The sequence below is a fragment of the Coffea arabica genome, chromosome 6e, assembly GCF_036785885.1.
Source record: "Coffea arabica cultivar ET-39 chromosome 6e, Coffea Arabica ET-39 HiFi, whole genome shotgun sequence".
NCBI lineage: Eukaryota > Viridiplantae > Streptophyta > Magnoliopsida > Gentianales > Rubiaceae > Coffea > Coffea arabica.
Window position 1 is genome coordinate 49,368,273 of NC_092321.1, and position 23,825 is coordinate 49,392,097.

The following is a 23,825-nucleotide window of genomic DNA, read 5'->3' on the forward strand; positions in this document are numbered from 1 at the left end:
TCCTGTATACTCGAGTATTACCTACTTACTATTTATGGTGTTCGGGCCCGGTAAGGGGGTTGACTGGTGGACGGAAATTGGAGCAAGTGATGTTCTACAGACATGATATTCTTTGAATGCAAACGTTGACAGAGAGTCAACAGATTCTTGTTAGGATCAAGCTCAAGTGGATTTACTTTTTGGAAGCCACCCATATCCTTGAATTGAACTGTGATTTAATTGTTATAGTTCAATACGGTGGTTACTTGTTTATATTACGCCTTTAATTGGCTATGTGCTTACATGTTTATTTGGAACCTCACTGAGTTTTAACTCACCCAACTTATTTTGTCTTCCTTAACAGAGCTGGGATGGAACTGTGGTCGAGAACTTTCATAACTTTCACTTTTGTTTTGAACTTGCGCTTTGGCTTGTATCCCTTTTGTTAGAAGACTTTACTTTTGCTTCTTGTAAGTTTGCCGCATATTATGTAAATTAAGTGTGGAGTGGTAAGTTTGACTTTTAGTCTTATATTTTGTGTATGGAAAGTGGCGTGGCATTTATATTTCCATTTTGATCTGTACCCTTTATGTCTGAGATATTTCACTAGTTATTTGGATTGCTAGTTCATTAGTCGACTGAACCCCAGCAAGAGTTGGGCAGACAGTCCACTGATACCTTAGGATTCGCCCTAGGGAGAGGTGGAGCTGTTACAGGTGGTATCAGAGCTTAGGTTTTGATTGGCCTGGGCATATTAGAAATTTTTGAATTTAAGATTACATTTGATCATTTTCCCTTAAGAGTACTTAAGTTTTATCTATAACTTGTGCAGGATGGACGAACCTAGTGGCCCTAGTAATAGTCAGGCTGATGAGCAGCACCGTGCTCCACTGCCGATGATTAGGTACCAGATCAGGCCCAGAGGAGCTACCATACACTGGAGTCCAGCTATCCGCCGTCGGCCTTGCGAGTGCCGCCATACTTACTCCTATCCTAACCCAGTAGTTTTGGCGTTTGTGGAGGAGAGGAAGGCGCTAGCGAAAAACAATGTTAGGCTTGAAGCTGAAGTGAATCAACTAAGGGAAACTATAAAGATGCAAGTCGCTCGGATTAAGGAACGTGAGAATGACATAGTGGAGGGTCAAGAAAGGACCGATGATCTCTGTGCACAACTTGGGGAGACCCAGGAGCGACTGGTCATTGGAACCATGAAAATGAGGACTAGAGCTGAATCGATCCTGAATATTTGTGATGACTTACTTGGGGACTTAAGCGATGAGGCTTCTAATACAGGAGGCGAGGCAGGAGCTGAATCTACCCAGGATGGGGGATCAACTAGTCCCGCGGCGGACTAAGTGTTTGCTGCTAGGTTACTATTTTGGATGATTTTTTACTATTGTACATAGAAAGGTTAGGGGATGTGTTGACTTGGTGGTTGTACAGCTTCTTTTTGACTCGGTGGTTGTGTGACATAACTTGATGAACTGTGCCTGTACTTTTGAGCCTCATGCTTGATACTTTTGGCCTTGTTGGCTTGTAAATAACTGATGTTAGTCTTTGGATGTATAATACTTTGACTTTGACTTTGACTTTGACCTTGATTTTATTTCGATTTGACATTTAACTGTTTTGTGTTTTCACTTGCCTATCGTGATTTCGACTTTATTTCCCTTTGACTTTCGATTACGCACAAGTACCTATTATATACCAATACTTGCTTACGCCATTAGTTATAATTCGTGGACCCTAGACTGGTGAGAAATAATAGAGGGTAGACGACAACGTGGCCGGGGCCGTGGGCATGGACCCAGGCAAGAAGAGGAATAAGGATCTGTGGCGAATCAGAACCAGGGACCTGGAGGTGAAAAAGGGGACCAGATAGCTACAGCTATCAACCGTATGACTGATTTGTTAGCTCGACTGGTTGACCAACAAGGTCAAGTGCCTGGTAATCAGCAAAAGGACCTTGAAGTAGGTGAAAATAGGGCCCTGGAATGGTTCCAAAAGTTTTCTCCTTCAAACTTTTTTGGAGGACCAGATCCCGAAATTGTCGAAAACTAGTTTGAAAAAATGGTGGATATATTTGCTGCATTACACTATATTGAGGAGAGGCAAGTGACTTTCGCCGTTTTCCAGTTGGAAGGTGTGGCCCGTTCCTGGTGGAACGTAGTAAGGGCAAAATGGGACAGGGAGCAAACTCCACGTACTTGGTTTAATTTCACTAGGAAATTTAACGGGAAATTCCTTCCACCCTTAATTCAGGAGAAAAGAAAGGATAAATTTATCAAACTACGCCAAGGCACTTCGAGTGTGGCGGAATATGAGACTCGGTTCACCAGACTCTCTAAATTTGCTCCGAAACTGGTGATTAATGAGTAGAAACGCATAAGGCGATTTGTACATGGGTTGTATGTGAAAATTCAAAAAGATTTAGTTGCAACCCAAATTGATACGTTTAAATATGCACTGGAGAAAGCTTAACGAGTGGAGTAGATTCGATTTCAAGTTCGGACCTTTCAAGCAAAGAGACGAGATGCATCTAGCAGTACCACCGGATGAGACGATCAGAATGTACTGCCTCCTAAGTTTGGAAGAGGTTTGGGTGGAGTTCGAATCCAAGGAGCATCAAGAGGAGCTCCATCAAGAGGGGCTCACAACGGAAGAGGACAACAGAAGACTGTCTCCCAAGGAGGTCCAGCACCTACTCCTCGAGGGAGCTGTGGATATTGTGGTAAGATGAACCATATCGAGGATACTTGTTGGCGAAAAATGAAGAAATGTCTTCGTTGCGGTAGTTCCAAACATCAGATCGCAGCCTGTCCTGTTAAACTCTGTGAAGGGAATGAGGGTGTGCAGCCAAAAAAGTTAACCTCTAAACAGCCTACTGCCAGTGGGAGTAGACTGAAAACCTTTGCTAGGGTTTTTGCCTTGGACCATCAGCGAGCCCCTGAATCATTCGAGGTAGTGGAATGTATGATCCCTGTATTTCACCGCTTAGCTAAGTTTTTAATTGACCCTGGGGCAACCCATTTTTTTGTGAATTCTGCCTTCAAGTGTGGTATTGATGTGAATCTCATTAAATTACCCTATGATTTGGAAGTTAGAACACCTACTAGGGATCAAAGTCTAATTACCAACATGGTTTACAAAAATTGTGAGATTTGGGTAGGAGAACGGAAGTTGGTAGTAGACTTGATAAATTTAGACCTCAAGGGGTATGACATGATTATAGGCATGGATTTGTTGGCTCGTTATAATACTCAACTGAATTACAAGACTAAGGTGGTGGAGTTCTGTATACCTGGAGAAGTAACTCTAAGATTGGATGTGAAAGGTAGATTAGTCTCGTCTACACTTGTTTCGGGAATTTGAGCCAAAAAATTATTGAATGAAAGGGTGCAGGGTTACTTAACCTTCTTAATTAATACCCCTGAAAATAAGGTAAGACTGGAGGATGTGTTAATAGTAAATGAATTTCCCAATGTTTTTCCTGACGAGTTGAAGTCGATGCCTTTTGGTTTAACAAATGCTCCGGCTACATTTATGGATTTGATGCATCGAGTTTTTAAACCTTATTTGGACCAATTTGTCGTGGTGTTCATAGATGATATCTTGGTATATTCTAAGACTCAAAATGATCATGAACGGCATTTGATAATAATTTTGTAAACTTTGAGAGAACACCAGTTATATGTCAAGTTTAGCAAGTGTGAGTTTTGGTTAGAACAGATTTCTTTTCTAGGGCATGTAAGATCTAAAAATGGCATTTCTGTGGATCCAGTGAAAGTAGAAGCCGTATCTGAGTGGAAGCAGCCAGAAACACCAACTGAGATCCGTAGTTTTCTAGATTTAGCCGGGTACTACTGTTGGTTCATCAAAAATTTCTCCAAATTAGCTGATCCTTTAACCGACCTGACGAAAAAACATGGTCAATTTGTTTAGAGTTCTAAATGTGAAACTAGTTTTCGAGAATTAAAGAAACGGTTAACTTCGGTGCCAGTCTTAACCTTATCAAATAGAAAGGACAGTTTCTCTGTATATACTGATGCTTCAAGAGAAGGATTGGGATGTGTTCTAATGCAAAATGGAAGTGTAATTGCCTATGCCTCTAGAAAATTAAAACCCCATGAGCGCAATTACCCAACTCATGATTTGGAATTGGCCGCTATAATTTTTACCCTAAAGAAATGGAGGCATTACTTATATGGAGTGACTTTTGAGGTTTATACCAATCATAAGAATTTGAAATATTTATTCTCTCAGAAGGAGCTAAACTTGAGACAGCATCGGTGGGTGGAATTTCTTGAGAATTATGACTATACAATTAACTACCACCCGGAGAAGGCCAATATTGTAGCTGATGTCTTAAGTCGGAAAGTTCCAGTAGTTGAGTTAATGGTCAAGAAATGAAATTTGTTGGAAAAAAATGAGTGAATGGAATCTACGGTTGGACCGACAGAGAGTGATCTTGGGGAATATCACGGTGAAATCAGATTTGTTGGGACTGAATTAGAGAAGCTCAGATGAATGACAGAATGGTACAAAAATGGGTAGAAAAAGTGCAAAAAAGGCAAATCTCAGACTTTAATGTAAGTTCCGATGGTATTTTGAAATTTCGGAATTGGATAGTGGTATCGCAAGATGAAGTGATAAAAAAAGAGATTTTGAAAGAGACGCATCGATTTAAGTATACAGTACATCTCGGAAACAGTAAAATGTATCAGGATTTGAGAAGACTGTATTGGTGGGATAAAATGAAGAAGAAAATTGCTCAATTTGTCTAAAAGTGTTTAGTATGCCAACAAGTGAAAGTTGAACATCAGAAACCCTCAGGTCTTCTACAGTCTCTTGAAATTCCTGAGTGGAAATGGGAATATATTATCTGGATTCGTATCAGGGTTACCCCGTACCCAAAAAGGTCATGATGCAGTTTGGGCAATAGTTGATAGGTTGACGAAGTCCGATCATTTTTTGCCTATAAATATGAGATATTCTTTGAAAAAATTGGCCCAACTGTACATGGATGAGATAATGAGATTGCATGGGATCCCTGTAAGTATTGTTTCTAACAGAGATCCATGGTTTGTGTCTTATTTCTGACAACAGTTACAAGGAGTCTTGGGGACCAAGTTGAACTTTAGTACTACTTATCATTTCCAAATTGATGGACGGTTAGAGAGAACCATTCAAATACTTGAGAATATGCTAAGAACTTGTATATTGGATTTTGGTGGAAGTTGGGGACAGTATTTGGCGTTAGTCGAATTTGCATACAATAATAGCTATCATTTCTTTATACAAATGGCACCGTACGAAGCTCTCTATGGAAGAAAGTGCCGATCACCAATATATTGGGATGAAGTAGGGGAAAGAAGGGTTTTAGACCCAATTATAGTACCATGGATCGAGGAAGCCTATGTGAAGGTGAAGGTGATACGTCAGAGGCTTCAGACAGCACAAAGTCGACAGAAGAATTATGCAGATAACCGACGAAAGAACCTGGAGTTTGAAATTGGGGACAAGGTATTTCTAAAGGTTACACCACTTCGAAATCTCACGGCAGGAAAAGAAAAGAAACTTCAACCGAGATATGTAAGACCTTTCAAAATTCTTCAACGAGTGGGGAATGTGGCATATCAGTTAGAGTTACCCGCGAGTCTATCCTGGATCCATGATGTATTTTACGTTTCTATGTTGAAAAAATATCATCCAAACCCCACCCATCTACTGAAGCCAGAAGAAATTGACCTTGAAGAATCTCTGACTTATGAAGAAAGGGCGGTATAGATTTTAGATCGAAAAGTAAAGAAATTAAGGACTAAACAGATACCCTTGGTAAAGGTTTTATGGAGAAATCATGAGGTAGAAGAAGTACTTGGGAAGTGGAGGAGGACATTCGCGCAAAGTATGCTGAGTTATTCAATGATCACGGTGAGAATTTGGAGAACGAAATTCTTTAAGAGGGAGAGAGTATGAGAACCCTCATTTAAAAATATAATTTCTCCTAAATCACTTGCATTTCCCTTAAACTAAATCACTTATAACATGTCCTTACCTTGCATTCTACATGCATTATAATATTTTCCTTGCATTGCATTTCATTACCTTTTACTTGAATTAAAATATTTCCTTGACTTGGTATTATTTATTTCACCACATACCCTATGACCAAGTATCCTTTTTATTGTGGTTGAGATTTTATATGACAGTTTAGGGGTGTTAGGAAGACATTGGAAACATTTGAAGGACAGAAACATGATTTGGCAAAGATTAGAGGGAGAATGGCCAAGATTGAGACAAGTGGCCAAACCCTAGCCATTCAACCTTTTTGACCAAAGAATTAGAGGAAATTTAAACCAAACTTGGCTCCATTTTCTCTCCATATGGCTAGCCACCTTGAAGCTTCAAAGGGAAGAGAGAAAACTCCATTTTCATTTCTTTTAAACCCTAGCTTGATCTTGAGCAAAAATCAAAAGTGAAGGACTTGAGTTAGTGGAGTGAACAACCTTCAACCCTAGTGTGTGATTTCAAGCTTGGAGCTTTTGTTTTGGTGGTTGTTTTAGGTGATTCAAGCTTCATATAAGAGAGGTATATGATCCTTAACTCTTGGTTTTATGGTGTTATATCAAATATTTAAAGTTTTAATGGCAAACTAGGAGTTGTATGGATGATATTTGTGGTAAAATTTCTTGAACTAAACAAGTGGAGGTAGGGTTGGTTGTTTAGCCTACCATGCGTTTGATTAATTGTTAAAACTTTGTTTATGATTTTCTTGATGTATTAACATGATTTGGATCCTTTTAAAGTTAAGGATAACTCTTGGAATGTTGCTAAGTTAACTATAATTAAAGGGTTGAAGTTGGTGATGCATGTGAGCTTGTGGACTATTTTCCTTTCTCTTGGCTGACCGGATTTGAAAGGGAGGTTTCTCCTTGACTTTTGTGGTTCTTTGCACCTTAATTAAGCCTAAGGAACTTGGCTAAACACTGGTTTAAGGTTTGGTGTGAGTTGAAATGGAAATGAAGGAAGTAAAGTGGTTGTTTTTGGGCAACTAATCGACTGTTTTGATTCTTGTTATTGGCTAGACTGTTTTGGTTCACTTGATCATTTGGTGTGTTGTATTTAAGATACAATGAAGCTAGATAACTTGATCCCCTGTATATGGACTCTAGGAGGTTGAATTGGGTGAATTTGAGCCAAAACAAGTGAAGTTGGCAAGAGGAAATAGAGTAATTTTTGTTAGGGTTTTGAGCTGATCAGAATCGAAAAATCAGCCAATTTCCCCGGATCACTGGTATTGACAGGAGAGGAACTAGAGTTTGGATTTGATACCATTGGAAATCCCTTCGAGTCTAGTTTCCAACGCCGTTAACGGAACCTGATTCTGACCTTCCTACAGTGAGATATGACCGTTTTCCCGAGATTGTGCGGGCGCAACTGCTTTACCCGCGAAGACCACTTTGAACTTGAATGAAATTTCTCTCTTGCTCAACTTTCTTGCATTTATCAAAGTTGTTTTCTTATGATCTTTTACTGCATTTTGGGCCTAAATTGTATGGTGAATTGAGTAGATTTAACCACTCACTTGGTCACCTAATGAACCTACATTTGGGTTGGAATGAACCTAGATTGTTAACGATTTCACTTGTTGCCCTAGAATTGGGAAACAGAGGTGAACGTAATCAAGGAACTTGATGTTTGAACTCTGCATTTGCTTGACAGGTGAGTGTTCCATTACCTGTTACCTGTCTATGTGAAATATCTGAATACTGGAATTGTGACTGGTTGAGTTAAACATTGCTTTGACAAAATTAAGGCGAGCATGTACTTTATCATACTTGACCTCCTTCGATTTCACTGAGGCCCTGTATACTGCTATTTTGAGATGTTATTTTTCTATATTTGACTGTATGTGAGTTGTTTGGGTGATATCCCATCAACTACTGTGACTGTTTGGGTATCCAACCTCATATGTGAGTCGATTGTATCGAGCCAACAAGGTTTGGTCGAGAAAATCGATAAACACTGTTTACTGAATCTGGATCCGGTATTCGAGTATTGCCTACTTACTGTTTGTGGTGTTCGGGCCCGGTAAGGGGGTTGACTGGTGGACAGAAATTGGAGTAAGTGGTGTTCTACGGATATTATATTCTTTGAATGCAAACATTGACGAAGAGTCAACGGATTCTTGTTAGGATCAAGCTCAAGTGGATTTGGCTTTTGGAAGCCACTCGTATCCTTGAATTGAACTGTGATTTAATTGTTATAGTTTAATACGGTGGCTACTTGTTTATATTACGTCTTTAATTGGCTATGTGCTTACATGTTTATTTGAAATCTCACTGAGTTTTAATTCACCTCACTCCTTTTGTCTTCCTTAACAGAGTTGAGATGGAACTGTGGTCGAGAACTTTCATAGCTTTCACTTTTATTTTGAACTTGCGCTTTGGCTTGTATCCTTTTTGTTAGAAGACTTTACTTTTGCCACTTGTTAACTTGAATTTGTAAGTTTGCCGCATATTATGTAAATTAAGTGTGGAGTGGTAAGTTTGACTTTTAGCCTTATATTTTAAGTATGGAAAGTGGCGTGGCGTTTATATTTCCATTTTGATCTGTACCCTTTATTTCGGAGATATTTCATTAGTTATTTTGGGTTGCTAATTCATTAGTCGACTGAGCTCCGGCGAGAGTTGGGCAGGCAGTCCACTTATACCTTAGGGTTCGCCCTAGAAAGAGGTGGGGCTGTCACATTGTCAAATTTTTAAACTTATTCTATAACATAATCAACATCATCCTCTTCATCAAACAAAGCAGTATATGAACTCCTTTCTAAAGTAGAGCAAGTAGCTGCCAAAATATAAAGAAGTAATCATAAATTTAATAAATAAAAAATACTAAAAAGTTGTACAACTTCAAAATTAGAAATGAAACTTTTATTTACCATTGACTTCATTCCATGACCAAGTAAGAGTACACATCACTACTTTGAGATATTGTGGTGAAGTCTAGATCAATAAGGACTCATTCATCGCCATAAATGGTCGAAAAATACCACTCAATCAATTTCATTTTATATCTCGGATCTAAAACTATAGTAATACCAAGTATCACATTACAATATTCCTAATGCTTTTTTGTATTTTGACATCATCTTTTCAGCCATCACTCTTATTAAAGAATTTGGACTTTTTATTTATTGAGCCAATGATACCTTGATATTGAGTATCAGAGAACATTTCAGTTGCTTGATAAAACAATTTTAACTTCTCACAAACTTCATTATAGACTACTTAACACTCATCAGTTGCAAATAAGTGTAGTGTTTCCCTTGTATTTAACCAATAAAAATACATCTTTATAAATTGTAGCTATTTACAACATCAAAGGGTGGAATTCCATTTGGTTTTACAATCTAAGCACAATTGTTTTAGTACAAAAAAATGCATAATTGACTACTAGTTTCTTCAAAATTTACAACCCTAGCAGTAGAAGTAGTCCAATACGCAACACTAGCACGAATTCTCTCAGTAGCACTCGATATCATTTCTAATCCATCTTTCACAATTAAATTTAGAATATGAGCAGCATAATGCATTTGAAGTACCAAACCATCCATGATCAAATTATTCAAAATTAACTTATCCAACAAACAGCCAATCATAGCATCATTGGTGTAGCAAAATTATCTAAAGTAATTATAGGATCAACAATCCAATCCATCAAAGAAGGAAGCAGTATATCACTCAACATATCTTTGGTATAAGGCGCTAGAACATAAACATACCCAAATATTAGAAGACAAACATAATTTTCTTATGTATAACATCAATTAGTATAATTTAAGTTTTGAAATTTTGGAAAACATACCTCAATATTTGACTCTGTAAGATTCAAGAGGCATCAATGTAATGTGCAGTAATGGACATGAAACCTTTCTTAGTGTTGTTAGAAGTCCATATATTAGTTATAATTGCAACCCTACTTTTGAGATTTTTCAAAAAATTACAATTCTTCAATTTTTGCAATTCATAGATCTTTATGATATCTCTTTTGATTATATTTCTTGAAACCATTTTAAAACATGGTTGCAAACTATTAACAAATTTTTGAAAGCTGATATGATAGATAATGGATACTCATACAATACAATTGCAGTTGCAAGCTCATTGTGTGAATGTTGTTGATCAAAGACATGATTGTGCAATTCTTGATTTCATCATCTTACTATCACTCCGAAGTAACATTTGCAAGCTCTATTTGTAGCTTTTTGTTTTACAATACTTGTACACACCCAAATAAACATCATCATCACCTACTTCTCTAACAAAATGAGCCCACACTTTTTATTTCAATTTCCTTTTACCCCTTACAACTTCAAATTCTTCTTCTGCTTGATCTTCTAAACCAGTTGGCTCATCAATGATTATTTGTAGAGTTAGTGAATTAATCCCTTGTTCGAACAAATTCACCATATTGGAAATTCTACAAAATAAATAATTTAAGTTTAAGAAATAGTAATACCAACACAACTAACCATTTAGCAAACAGGACATTTTGATTGAAAAGTTAGGAACCACTCCTAAGACTTAAATTTGCTCAATGTAAAAGGAATTTTTACATGAATTCATGTCCAAACATGGCTACCGCTTGCACTAAAGAAATTACAAAGATTTCGACACAAATTTACATGAACCTACACATGAACTTGCAATGGACATGCCAAACCAATAATGGGGATGGTGGGGAATTTTCTCTAATTTAGATAATTTTTTTTAATTGTTTACATGTATAAGAAAAAAGCATACTCCATGGCAAAAATGAACTAAATTAAAAAATGAAACTCGATAAGTACACATTATATTTTGGCTGTGCTTAGCATATTTGACCTTGTCTAAGTTATCAACTTGGCTAGGATTGAAGGCCTGATAGTATCATAGATTTTATTTTATTAGTCCAATCAGTATTGCCAAAGAAATTATCAAGTTTGAGTAACGAACATATGCCCACAGATAGTGATAGCAACTTGTGAAACAGGTGTAGATAAGAAATAGAAAATATGGGTCATAATTTCATAAATTGGAGTACAAAGATTTCAAGCATTATATGTTGCGTATCACTTACATTAAATAAATTACAGCCAACATGGAATTTCAAGAATATTCAAATGATGTGTAGTTCAAGAATCACATCTTTAGCTTGGAAAGATTAAGCAATTGAAGGTTCCAAGCTCCAGTGGCACTCTGATAGTAGAGGAAAGCATCATTGACAAGATCAAATGAAGAGCGGACGGGCTAAAGTGGTTGTCGATCAATGGACAATGACTCGAGGGTAGGCTAGTGGCAAATTATTGGACTAGAAAAGGGAGAGAAGAAAAGAAGGACCAAGAGAATTAGGATTTAGGGTAAGGGACTATAAGTTGTCTCATGTCTAAAGATTGAAATTTTGATTAATGGAGGGGTGATCGATGGACTAGCATCTCCTAGCAGCAAGCGGCAAATAAGAAGAAGACTAGAGAAGGGAAGGAAAGTGACAGGTGTCGAGCCTGTGCAATAATAATTACCTACTCAAGAAAAATACAAATAGGAGTGAGTAGGGTCGAATCCACAGGGACTGGGGATGTGACGGCCCCACCTCCTCCTAAGGCGAACCAAAGGGTCGGCGGACCGCCTGCCCAACTCTCTCCAGGACTACGGATCAAATCATTCATAAACCTTACCAAACGGTCCAAAGAATTTCGGAAAAATGAATCATCGGAAAGTGCAAAGGACCGCGGCCACATCAAAATCTGACCAAATTTTTTTCTTCCACGTTCAAGGTTCGCACACGCTTGATTTCCCCAATGGATACAAGAAAGTTCACATAACCATAGAAACGTACAATCTCAAACAAATATGCTTGAAATACATGATTACACACTTATATACATATATACATCAGAGTCTTCAACAAATTAATTTGAAATACAAGCCATAGTAACCATACGTATACAAAAGACAATTAGGGTTTCGGTTACAGAGGAGTATGATCAAAAGAAGGTCTACACTAGCTCGACTCTTTCTTTAAAAATCATAACTCTCAAAATATTAAACCCTGTAAGGAAAACAAGGATAACGGGAACGGTGTGAGAACCCTCACTTTAAAACACAATTTCCCCAAAATAATTGCCTTACCCTAGGATCTAAATCACTTATTATATGCCCTTGCATTATATTCTACATGTGTTACAACATTTCCCATGCATTACATTTCATTTCCTTTTACTTGAAGTAAACCATTTTCTTGAGTTGGTTTTAAATAATTCACCACTTGCATTTTTCTAAGTGTTCTTTTATTTGTGGTAGGGACTTTATATGAGGGATTAGAGGTGTTAAATAAGTATTGGTACATTTGGAAGGGTTGAAACATCATTAGTCAAAGAATTAAGAGAAGTTTTGGACAAGAAGTGGGCTATGTGGCAAAACCCTAGCCAAGTATTCTGTTTGACCAAAGGTTAGAAGACAATTTAAACTAAGCTTAGCCTTTTCTTTTCTCCTTGTGGCCGAACTCCTTGAGGCTTGTCAAGGAAGAGAGAGAACTCCATATTCTTGCTTTCTAACCCTAGTTGATCAAGAGCAAAAACCAAAAGAGAAAGATCTTGAGTTAGTGAGAAACTTTCCTCCAACCCTAGTGCTTGATTCAAGCTTGAAGCTTTCATTTTGGTGGATTGATTTGGTGGTTCAAGCTTCTTACAAGAGAGGTGAATATTCTTTAAATGATAGTTTTATGGTGTTTTATCATGTACTTTAAGTTTTAATGGCAAGCTACAAGTTGTTTTGGTTGAGATTTGAGGTTAATCTCTTGAATTAAACAAGTAGTAGTTGAGTTAGTTAGTATGCCTACCAAGTGTTTAATGAAATGTTTGAACCTTGTTTATGGTTATTTATGAAGTATTAACATGTTTTAAATCTCTTTTGAGTTAGATTTAACACTTGATATGTTGTTTAAGTGAAAATCATTAGAGGATGAAGGTTGGATGGATAGAGGAAATTGTGCACTGTTTTCATCTCCTTGGCTGACCAGTATGAGAAGGAAGGATTTCTTCTTGATCTTTGTGGTTTCATTGTACCCTAATCAAGCCTAATAAACATGGCTAGACATTGGTTAAACTCATGTATGAGTTGGAATGAAATTTGAGCAAGTAAAGTGGTGGTTTGGTCTATAGTGGACTGGTTTGGTTTTCTTGATGGCTAGACTGCTATGGATATTCTTAATCATGTTTATGTGTTACATTTTGAAATCCAATGGTCGTGGGTGATGTGACTCCCTGTATATGAACTTTTGAGGACTGATTTGGGTGAATTTGAATCAAAACAATGAAGATAGCACCTAGAACTAATGTAGTTTTGCTTGAGGTTAGGGCTGATCCAGAGTTGGAAAATCAGCCGACTTGTCTGAGCTACTGATACTGATAGGAGACAATCCAGAGTGTGGATTGGTACCGTTGGAAAGCCCTTCGAGTCTAGTTTCCAACGCCACTGACGGCACCAAATTCCGACCTTCCTACAGTGAGATATAGCCGTTTTTCCAAAACTGCGCGGGCACGACTGTTTTACCCGTGAAGAACCTTTTTAGCTCGAATGAAACTTTTCTTTTGCCGACTTTTATGCACTTATTAAACTTGTTTTTTCATGAACTTTTACTGCATTTTGGACAAAATTTGCATGATGAATTGAATGGCTTTAACCACTCACTTGGTCTCTTAATGAGCCTACAATTGAGTGGGAAATGAACCTAATTTGTTAACGATTTCACTCATTGCCCCAGGATTGAGAAACGAATGTGGTCGTAACCAAGATACTTGACGTTTGACTACTACATTGCTTGACAGGTGAGTGTTCCACTACCTGTTACCTGCTTATGTGAAATATCTGAATACTTGATTTACGACTATTTGAGCCAAATCTTATTTTGATAAAAATGGAGGCGAGCGTGTACTTTATCGCACTCGACCTCCCTTATTTTCCACTGAGCCTCTGTATACTGTTATTATGAGATGTAATTTCTCTATATATGACTGTACTTGAGTTGTTTAGGTGATACCCCATCAACTACTGCTACTGTTTGGGTACCAACCTCATAGGTGAGTCGGTTCTATCGAGCCAGTAAGGGCTTGGTCGAGAAGGCCGATAAATCTTGGGAACTGTCTATTGAACACTGGAAACCGGTATACTCGAGTATTACCTAACTACTGTTTATGGAGTGCGGGTCCGGTAGGGGGTTGACTGGTGGATGGAAATGGGAGAAAGTGGTGTTCTACGGACTTTATATTCTTTAAATACAAACGTTGACGGAGAGTCAACAGGCCTCGGTATGATCAAGCTCAAGGGGATTTGGCTTTTGGAAGCCACCCGTATCCTTGAATGGAACTGTGATTAAATTGTTATTGTACTATACGGTATTTACTTGGTTATTTTATGTTCTTATTTGGCTATGTGCTTACTTGTTTACTTGGAATCTCGTTGAGCTTTAGTTCATCCCACTCCCTTTGTTTTCCTTAACAGATTGGGGATGGACTAACGGTCAAGAGCTTTCTTAGCTTTATTTTGCTTGAACTTGTAACCTTTTGTTAAGATGACTTTACTTTTGACTCTTGTAAGTTTGAATTCATAAGTTCGACTTATGTTATGTAATTATAGTATGGAGTGGTAAGTGTGACTTTTACCTTGACATTTTAAGTTTGGAAAGTTGGCTTGAAGATTATGTGCCATTAGGGTTTGTACGCTTTAATTTGAAGTTATTTCATTGGTTATCTTGAGTTGCTAGTTCTTTGATCGACTGAGTCCCAACGAGAGTTGGGCAGGTAGTCTGCTGATACCCTAGGGTTTGCCTTAGGGAGAGGTGAGGCTGTCACAAACGGGGTGAGCTTACGCTCAAGGAGGTACCACAAGTACAAGTAGTCAAGAATCATGGCATTTCACTTCTAAGACACATATACACAACATATAAGGAAATGAACAAACACCTCAAATAGAAAGGATATAGGTGGCTCTCAGGAACCAAAATTTCCATTGCAGTACTTGATCCCAACTCGTTGACGCTCCGTCAATGTTTGAAGAAACAAACATGACTGTAGACCCCACTTGACATCAAATTCCGTCCATCGAACAAACCTCTTGCCGGGCCCGAACGCCACACACAGAACAGATGTGGTAATACTCGAATATACCAAAAATTCAGAGTCTCCAATACCTAAAGATTTCCCAAAAACAGACTACCATGGTTTGTTATCTAATCGACCAGGTCCTTGTTGGCTCGACTCGAGTAACTAGCCACAGGATTTGAGCTCAAAGGTCACAGAAGGGTCGTTGGATACAAGCCTCCAAATGACATCAGAATAGACACAAATAATAGATTCAAATTCACACAGTAAACGATCACATAGGCAAGAGAACGAGTGTGATAAAGTACGCCCTCGTCTCATTCAGAATAAACATAGTTCATAGTCATTCAAGTCACAGATTTCAAGTACAAATAAATCAATTAAGCAACAAATCAGGGGAGTGGTAAACTCACCAGTTCAAGCAAAAATAACTTTAAAAGTTTCCTCCCAAAAGATGGCTTTGGTCATTGTCACGTCCTAATAACAACCAAGATAAAACAATTATGATTTCCCCATCCACGAACCCAGGAAACAGAATGCACAAATGAGACTCGACTACAAGTCATAGGCCGAGTCAAGTTAACTATTAGGGCAAAGAAATAATAATGTGGATTTGGAGTAAAAAGGTAGCGATTGGTGTTAAAAACATGAACAACCTTAAAACCTTTCGCTCAAGTCGCGAGTACATCCAACTAGCACTCGAGTGAAAATTTGGGCAGCACGCCCTTTGTATTTACCTATTTTTTAGCCATTTATGACTTCATTATTTTTCTCAATTCAGCCCCAAAATCACACATAAATAATCTTACCACAATAACCTTTCATTAGGCTCAATGTCATTCAATTACAAAACAATGCAAGCAATGTGACCGGAACTAATGTTCAAGACAAATAACAAAATAACAGATTTGACGTCTTTTGGCATTTCGGTCACAGCCGAAACTACATTTATCGGATTGGAGTACAATTTATACCGTTTCGAAGCTAAGACAGAGAACTACATTTCTTATGAAGACATCAACATCCAATTCGTGCATTTTCATTTTCAAAAGGTGACATCTCAGGAGAAAATAGAAAACTGTCTGTAAAACAGTACATTTGGCAGTCAAGGGTATTTTTGTCATTTCACATGATATAGTGCTCCGATTGACCTTTGACTTTGACTTTGACTTTATTGGCCTTTAACTGCTTGCATTTTCACTCGCTTATCATGACTCCGATTCCATTTTTTACTTGACTTTTAAATATGAATAAGCATCTATTGTATACCCATACTTGCTTACCCTGTTAGTTATTATATGTGGGCCTTAGACCAGTGAGTAATAATGGAGACTAGAGGACAATGTAGTCGGGGCCGTGGGCATGGATCCAGGCAGGTTCAGGACCAAGAGGAGAAATAGGGGTCGGTAGCAAATCAGAACCAGGGACCCAGAGTTGAAGGAGGGGACCAAGTAGCTACGGCTATCAATCGTATGACTGATTTACTGGCCCGTTTGGTTGACCAGTAAGGTCAAGTACCTGGTAACCAACAAAGGGACCCTGAGGTTGCTGAAGATAGAGCCCTGGAACGTTTCCAAAAGTTCGCTCCTCCAAAATTTCTTGGGGGACCCGATCCGGAAGTTGCCGAGAACTGGTTTGAACGAATGGAGGATATATTCGCTGCGTTACATTACACTGAGGAGAGGCAAGTAACTTTTGCCATTTTCCAATTAGAAGGTGTGGCCCGTTCCTGGTGGAACGTAGTAAGAGCCAAGTGGGAAAGAGAGCAAATCCCACGTACTTGGTTAAACTTCACCAGGGAATTCAATGAGAAGTTTCTTCCGCCCTTAATTCAGGAGAAAAGGGAGGACGAGTTTATCAAACTGTGCCAAGGCACTTCAAGTGTGGCGGAATATGAGACACAATTCACCCGACTCTCCAAGTTTGCTCCAGAATTGGTAGTTAATGAGCAAAAGCGCATAAGGCGATTTATACAAGGTTTGAATGTGAAAATTCAAAAGAATCTAACCGCTGCTCAAATCGATACCTTTAAAGATGCTCTTGACAAAGCTCAGCGAGTGGAGCAGGCTCGACTTTAAGTTCGGACCTTTCAAACCAAGAAACGTGGTGCATCTAGTAGTGCTCCTGGGTGAGGTGATCAGAATGTACCACCTTCTAAGTTTGAAAGAGGTGCGGGTGGAGTCCGAATTGCTGGGGCACCAAAAGGAGGAGCTCCATCTAGAGGGACTCAAAGTGGAAAAGGACAAGGGCAACATAGGACCATCTCCCAAGGAGTTCCTACACCCACTCCTAGCCCAAACTGTGGATATTGTGGTAGGAAAAATCATACCGAGGATGCTTGTTGGCGAAAATTGAAGAAATGTCTCCGTTGTGGAAGTTCTGAACATCAAATCGCCACTTGTCCTGTTAAGAACCGTGAAGGAAACGAGGGTGCACAGCCGGAGAAGTCAAACCCTAAGCAACCTACCGCCAGTGGAAATAAATCTAAAACCTCTGCTAGGGTTTTTGCTTTGGACCACCAGCAAGTTCCTGAATCATCAGAAGTAGTGGAAGGTACGATCCCTGTATTCCACCGCTTAGCTAAGCTTTTAATTGACCCTGAGGCAACCCATTCTTTTGTGAATCCTGCCTTTATGTGTGGCATTGTTGTGAATCCTGTTAAATTGCCCTACGACTTAGAAGTAAAAACACCTACTAGGGATCAAAACTTAATTACCAATATGATTTATAAAAATTGCGATATTTGGGTAGGAGAACGGAAGTTGATGGGAGACTTGATAAGTTTAGACCTTAAGGGGTACGACGTGATTATAGGCATGGATTTGTTGGCGCGTTATAATGCTCAATTGAACTGTAAAATTAAGGTGGTGGAATTCTTTATATCCGGAGAGGCAACTCTAAGACTGGATATGAGAGGTAGGTTAGCCTCGTCTGCACTTGTTTCGGGAATTCGAGCTAGAAAGTTATTGAGTAAAGGGGCGCAGGGTTACTTAGCCTTCTTAATTAATACTCCTAGAGATAAGGTGAAACTGGAGGATGTTTTAGTAGTGAATGAATTTCCTGATGTCTTTCCCGACGAGTTGAAATCGATGCCACTAGAGAGGAAAATAGAATTTAAGATCGATTTGGTGCCTGAAACTGCTCCTATTGCAAAAATACCATACCGAATGGCCCATGCCGAATTTAAGGAATTGAAACTGCAGTTACAAGATCTGTTAGAGCGAGGGTTTATTCGAGAAAGTGAGTCACCGTGGGGAGCGCCTGTGTTATTTGTTAAAAAGAATGATGGTAGTTTGAGGCTGTGTATTGACTATCATGGCTTAAATGATGTTACGGTGAAAAATAAATACCCTTTGCCACACATTGATGAGTTGTTTGACCAGTTGCAAGGAGCAGTGATTTTCTCTAAGTTGGACTTGATGCAAGGCTATTATCAGCTACGAATTAGGCAGGAAGATATACCTAAAACTGCTTTTAATTTCAGATATGGACATTTTGAGTTCGTCGTGATGCCTTTTGGTTTAACAAATGCTCCTGCCGCATTTATGGATTTGATGCATCGAGTCTTTAAACCCTACTTGGATCAATTTGGCGTAGTGTTTATCGATGATATTTTGGTGTATTCTAAGACTCGAAAGGATCACGAACGGCATTTGAAGATAGTTTTGCAAAATTTAAGAGAACATCAGTTATATGCCAAGTTTAGCAAGTGCGAGTTTTGGTTGGAACAAATCTCTTTTCTGGGGCATATAGTAACTAAAGATGGCATTTCTGTGGATCCAATAAAAGAAGAGACTGTATCTCAGTGGAAACGACCGGAAACCCCAACTAAGGTCCATAGTTTCCTAGGTTTAGCTGGGTATTACCGTCGGTTCATCAAAGATTTCTCCAAGTTAGCCGGTCATTAACTGACCTGACCAAATAGTATGGTCAATTTGTCTGGGATTCTAAGTGTGAAGCTAGTTTTCGGGAGTTAAAGAAACGGTTAACGTCGGCACTTGTTTTAGTTTTACCAAATGGAAGAGATAGCTTCACTGTGTATACGGATGTCTTAAGGGAAGGTTTGGGATGTGTTCTAATGTAGAATGAGAGTGTGATTGCCTATGCCTCTAGAAAGTTAAAACCCCATAAGTGAAATTACCCGACTCATGATTTGGAGTTGGCTGCTGTAGTTTTTGCACTAAAGAAGTGGAGGCATTACTTGTATGGGGTGACTTTTGAGGTGTATACTGACCATAAGAGATTGAAATACCTTTTCTCTCAGAAGGAGCTAAATTTAAGACAGCGTCGATGGGTGGAATTTCTTGAGAATTATGACTGTACAATTAACTACCACCCAGACAAAGCCAACGTCGTAGCGGATGCCTTAAGTCGAAAAGTGCAAATAGCTGGATTAATGGTTAAGGAATGGAATTTGCTGGAAGAGATGAGTGAATGGAACCCACGATTAGACCGACAGAGGGTGATTTTATGCAATATTACGGTAAGATCTGATTTGTTGGATCGAATTAAAAAAGCTCAAAAGAATGACCAGATGATGCAAAAGTGGACAGAAAAAGTGCAAAAAGGGGAGATACAAGACTTTAATATGAGTTCCGAGGGTATCTTGAAATTTCGTGATCGGATAGTAGTACTGCAAGATGAAGTGATAAAAGGGGATATTTTGGAAGAGACACATCGATCCAAGTATACAGTGCATTCTGGAAGTAGTAAAATGTACGGAGATTTGAGAAGGCTGTATTGGTGGGATCAAATGAAGAAGAAAATTGCTCAGTTTGTCCAAAAATGTTTAGTATGCCAACAAGTGAAAACTGAACATCAAAAGCCCTCAGGTCTTCTACAACCTCTGGAAATCCCTGAATAGAAATGGGAACATATTACTATGGATTTTGTATCAGAGTTATCCCATACCCAGAAAGGTCATGACGCCGTTTGGGCAATAGTAGACAGGTTGATCAAATCTGCTCATTTCTTACCTATAAATATGAGATACTCTTTGGAGAAATTGACCCAACTGTATATGGACGAGATAGTGAGATTGCATGGGATCCCCGTAAGTATTGTTTCTGATAGAGACCCGCGGTTTGTGTCCCGTTTCTGCAACAATTACAAGGAGTCTTGGGGACCAAGTTGAACTTTAGTACAACCTATCATCCCCAAACTGATGGACAGTCGGAGAGAACTATTCAAACACTTGAAGACATGTTGAGGACCTGTATTTTGGATTTTGGTAGAAGTTGGGGACAATACATGGCTTTAGTTGAATTCGCATATAATAATAGTTACCATTCTTCCATACAAATGACACCGTATGAAGCTCTCTATGGAAGGAAATGCCGATCACCAATATTTTGGGATGAAGTAGGGGAAAGAAGGGTTTTAGACCCAGTTGCAGTACCATGGATCGAGAATGCGTATGAGAAGGTGAAAGTGATACGTCAGAGGCTTCAGACAGCTCAAAGTCGACAGAAAGTTATGCTGATAATCGACGAAAGGACTTGGAGTTTGAGGTTGGGGACAAGGTATTCTTAAAGGTTACACCACTTTGAAGTCTCACGGCAGGAAAAGGAAAGAAGCTTCAACCGAGATACGTGAGACCATTCAAAATTCTCCAACGAGTTGGAAATGTAGCATATCGATTGGAGTTACCGACAAGTCTATCCAAAGTTCATAACGTATTTTACGTGTCCATGTTGAAAAAGTATCATCCAGATCCCACTCATGTACTGAAGCCAGAAGAAATTGACATTGACGAATCTCTAACTTATGAAGAAAGACCGGTACGGATCTTAGATCGAAAGGTGAAGGAATTGAGAACTAAATAGATACCCTTAGTTAAAGTTTTGTGGAGGAATCATGAGGCGGAGGAAGCTACTTGGGAAGTGGAAGAGGACATTCGCGCCAAGTACCCTGAACTATTCAGTTATCAAGGTGAGAATTTCGAAGACGAAATTCTTTAAAGGGAAGAGAGTGTGAGAACTCTCACTTTAAAACACAATTTCCCCAAAATACTTGCCTTACCCTAGGATCTAAATCACTTATTATATGCCCTTGCATTATATTCTACATGTGTTACAACATTTCCCATGCATTACATTTCATTTCCTTTTACTTGAAGTAAAACATTTTCTTGAGTTGGTTTTAAATAATTCACCACTTGCATTTTTCTAAGTGCTCTTTTATTTGTGGTAGGGACTTTATATAAGGGATTAGAGGTGTTAAATAAGTATTGGTACATTTGGAAGGGTTGAAACATCATTAGTCAAAGAATTAAGAGAAGTTTTGGACAAGAAGTGGGCTATGTGGCAAAACCCTAGCCAAGTATTCTGTTTGACCAAAGGTTAGAAGACAATTTAAACTAAGCTTAGCCTTTTCTTTTCTCCTTGTGGCCGAACTCCTTGAGGCTTGTCAAGGAAGAGAGAGAACTCCATATTCTTGCTTTCTAACCCTAGTTGATCAAGAGCAAAAACCAAAAGAGAAAGATCTTGAGTTAGTGAGAAACTTTCCTCCAACCCTAGTGCTTGATTCAAGCTTGAAGCTTTCATTTTGGTGGATTGATTTGGTGGTTCAAGCTTCTTACAAGAGAGGTAATATTCTTTAAATGATAGTTTTATGGTATTTTATCATGTACTTTAAGTTTTAATGGCAAGCTACAAGTTGTTTTGGTTGAGATTTGGGGTTAATCTCTTGAATTAAACAAGTAGTAGTTGAGTTAGTTAGTATGCCTACCAAGTATTTGATGAAATGTTTGAACCTTGGTCAAGGTTTTTTATAAAGTATTAACATGTTTTAAACGTCTTTTGAGTTAGATTTAACACTTGATATGTTGTTTAAGTGAAAATCATTAGAGGATGAAGGTTGGATGAATAGAGGAAATTGTGGACTGTTTTCATCTCCTTGGCTGACCGGTATGAGAAGGAAGGATTTCTTCTTGATCTTTGTGGTTTCATTGTACCCTAATCAAGCCTAATAAACATGGCTAGACATTGGTTAAACTCATGTATGAGTTGGAATGAAATTTGAGCAAGTAAAGTGGTGGTTTGGTCTATAGTGGACTGGTTTGGTTTTCTTGATGGCTAGACTGCTATGGATATTCTTAATCATGTTTATGTGTTACATTTTGAAATCCAATGGTCGTAGGTGATGTGACTCCCTGTATATGAACTTTTGAGGACTGATTTGGGTGAATTTGAATCAAAACAAATGAAGATAGCACCTAGAACTAATGTAGTTTTGCTTGAGGTTAGGGCTGATCCAGGGTTGGAAAATCAGCCGACTTGTCTGAGCTACTGATACTGATAGGAGATGATCCAGAGTGTGAATTTGTTACCGTTGGAAAGCGCTTCGAGTCTAGTTTCCAACGCCACTGACGACACCAAATTCTGACCTTCCTACAGTGAGATATAGCCATTTTCCCAAAACTGCGCGGGCGCGACTATTTTACCTATGAAGAATCTTTTTAGCTCGAATGAAACTTTTCTTTTGCCAACTTTCATGCACTTATTAAACTTGTTTTCTCATGAACTTTTACTGCATTTTGGACCAAATTTGCATGATGAATTGAATGGCTTTAACCACTCACTTGGTCTCTTAATAAGCCTACAATTGAGTGGGAAATGAACCTAATTTGTTAACGATTTCACTTGTTGCCCTAGGATTGGGAAACGAAGGTGGTCGTAACCAAGATACTTGACGTTTAAACTACTACATTGCTTGACAGGTGAGTGTTCCACTACTTGCTACTTGCTTATGTGAAATATCTGAATACTTGATTTATGACTATTTGAGCCAAATCTTGTTTTGATAAAAATGGAGGCGAGTGTGTACTTTATCGTACTCGACCTCCCTCATTTTCCACTGAGGCTCTGTATATTGTTATTATGAGATATGATTTCTCTATATATGACTGTACTTGAGTTGTTTGGGTGATACCTCATCAACTGCTACTACTGTTTGGGTATCCAACCTCATAGGTGAGTCGGTTCTATCGAGCCAGTAAGGGTTTGGTCGAGAATGCCGATAAACCTTGGGGACTATTTATTGAACACTGGAAACCGGTATTCAAGCATATGTGATGCAACTACCTCAATTATTATGGGGTTAAGAATATTCCATCTTTTTAAATATGAATGACATGAAATTCATTAAATGGATATCTAATCCATTTTCTAGTGCGATGTAAATATCCATAGATATAGCATTTAAATATAAAATTGACAATCAATTCATTTGCACAATATAATATGCTATGTTTAATTAAATTAGGTTAGAATGCTCTCACACTTAAATATACTTAGCTGTTAAATTATGTTAAACTTAGATTACTATAGCATAATCTATATATGAACTTCATAGCAAGTTAATTATGAAGGATTTTCAACCACATAAACTCTTTCAAAAAATGAAGTTTCTCCCTTTCGTTTTGCAAGTCACGAGCTAATTTAAAAAGAATTGGGGGTTATCACAATCAAGCATTTATATGTGCAAATTCATCGTTTTGAATGACATTTTCAATATATAATATACGTGAATAGAACATCAGTATAGATTCAAACATTCTAATACATATGTTCTATTCTCATAAGAGTGCAAATTAGGATACATAATATAGCTTAACGTATAAACATCATCAATTTGCAACAATCAAGATATGAGGTAAATATCATAATTCAACTTTTAAGATTGTACCTTATTATAGATGTAGTTT

At 38.3% G+C, this 23,825-nt stretch overlaps 1 protein-coding gene across 1 annotated transcript; it reads left to right on the plus strand.

Annotated features, from left to right (window-relative positions):
• The first annotated feature begins 5,280 nt into the window (after positions 1–5,280).
• Positions 5,281–19,982, plus strand: LOC140009905 (uncharacterized). Its single transcript, XM_072056244.1, has 3 exons — positions 5,281–5,502; positions 17,260–18,624; positions 19,383–19,982. Exons 1-3 carry the CDS (start codon positions 5,281–5,283, stop codon positions 19,980–19,982), a joined length of 2,187 nt encoding a protein of 728 aa, XP_071912345.1.
• Positions 19,983–23,825: the final 3,843 nt, after the last annotated feature.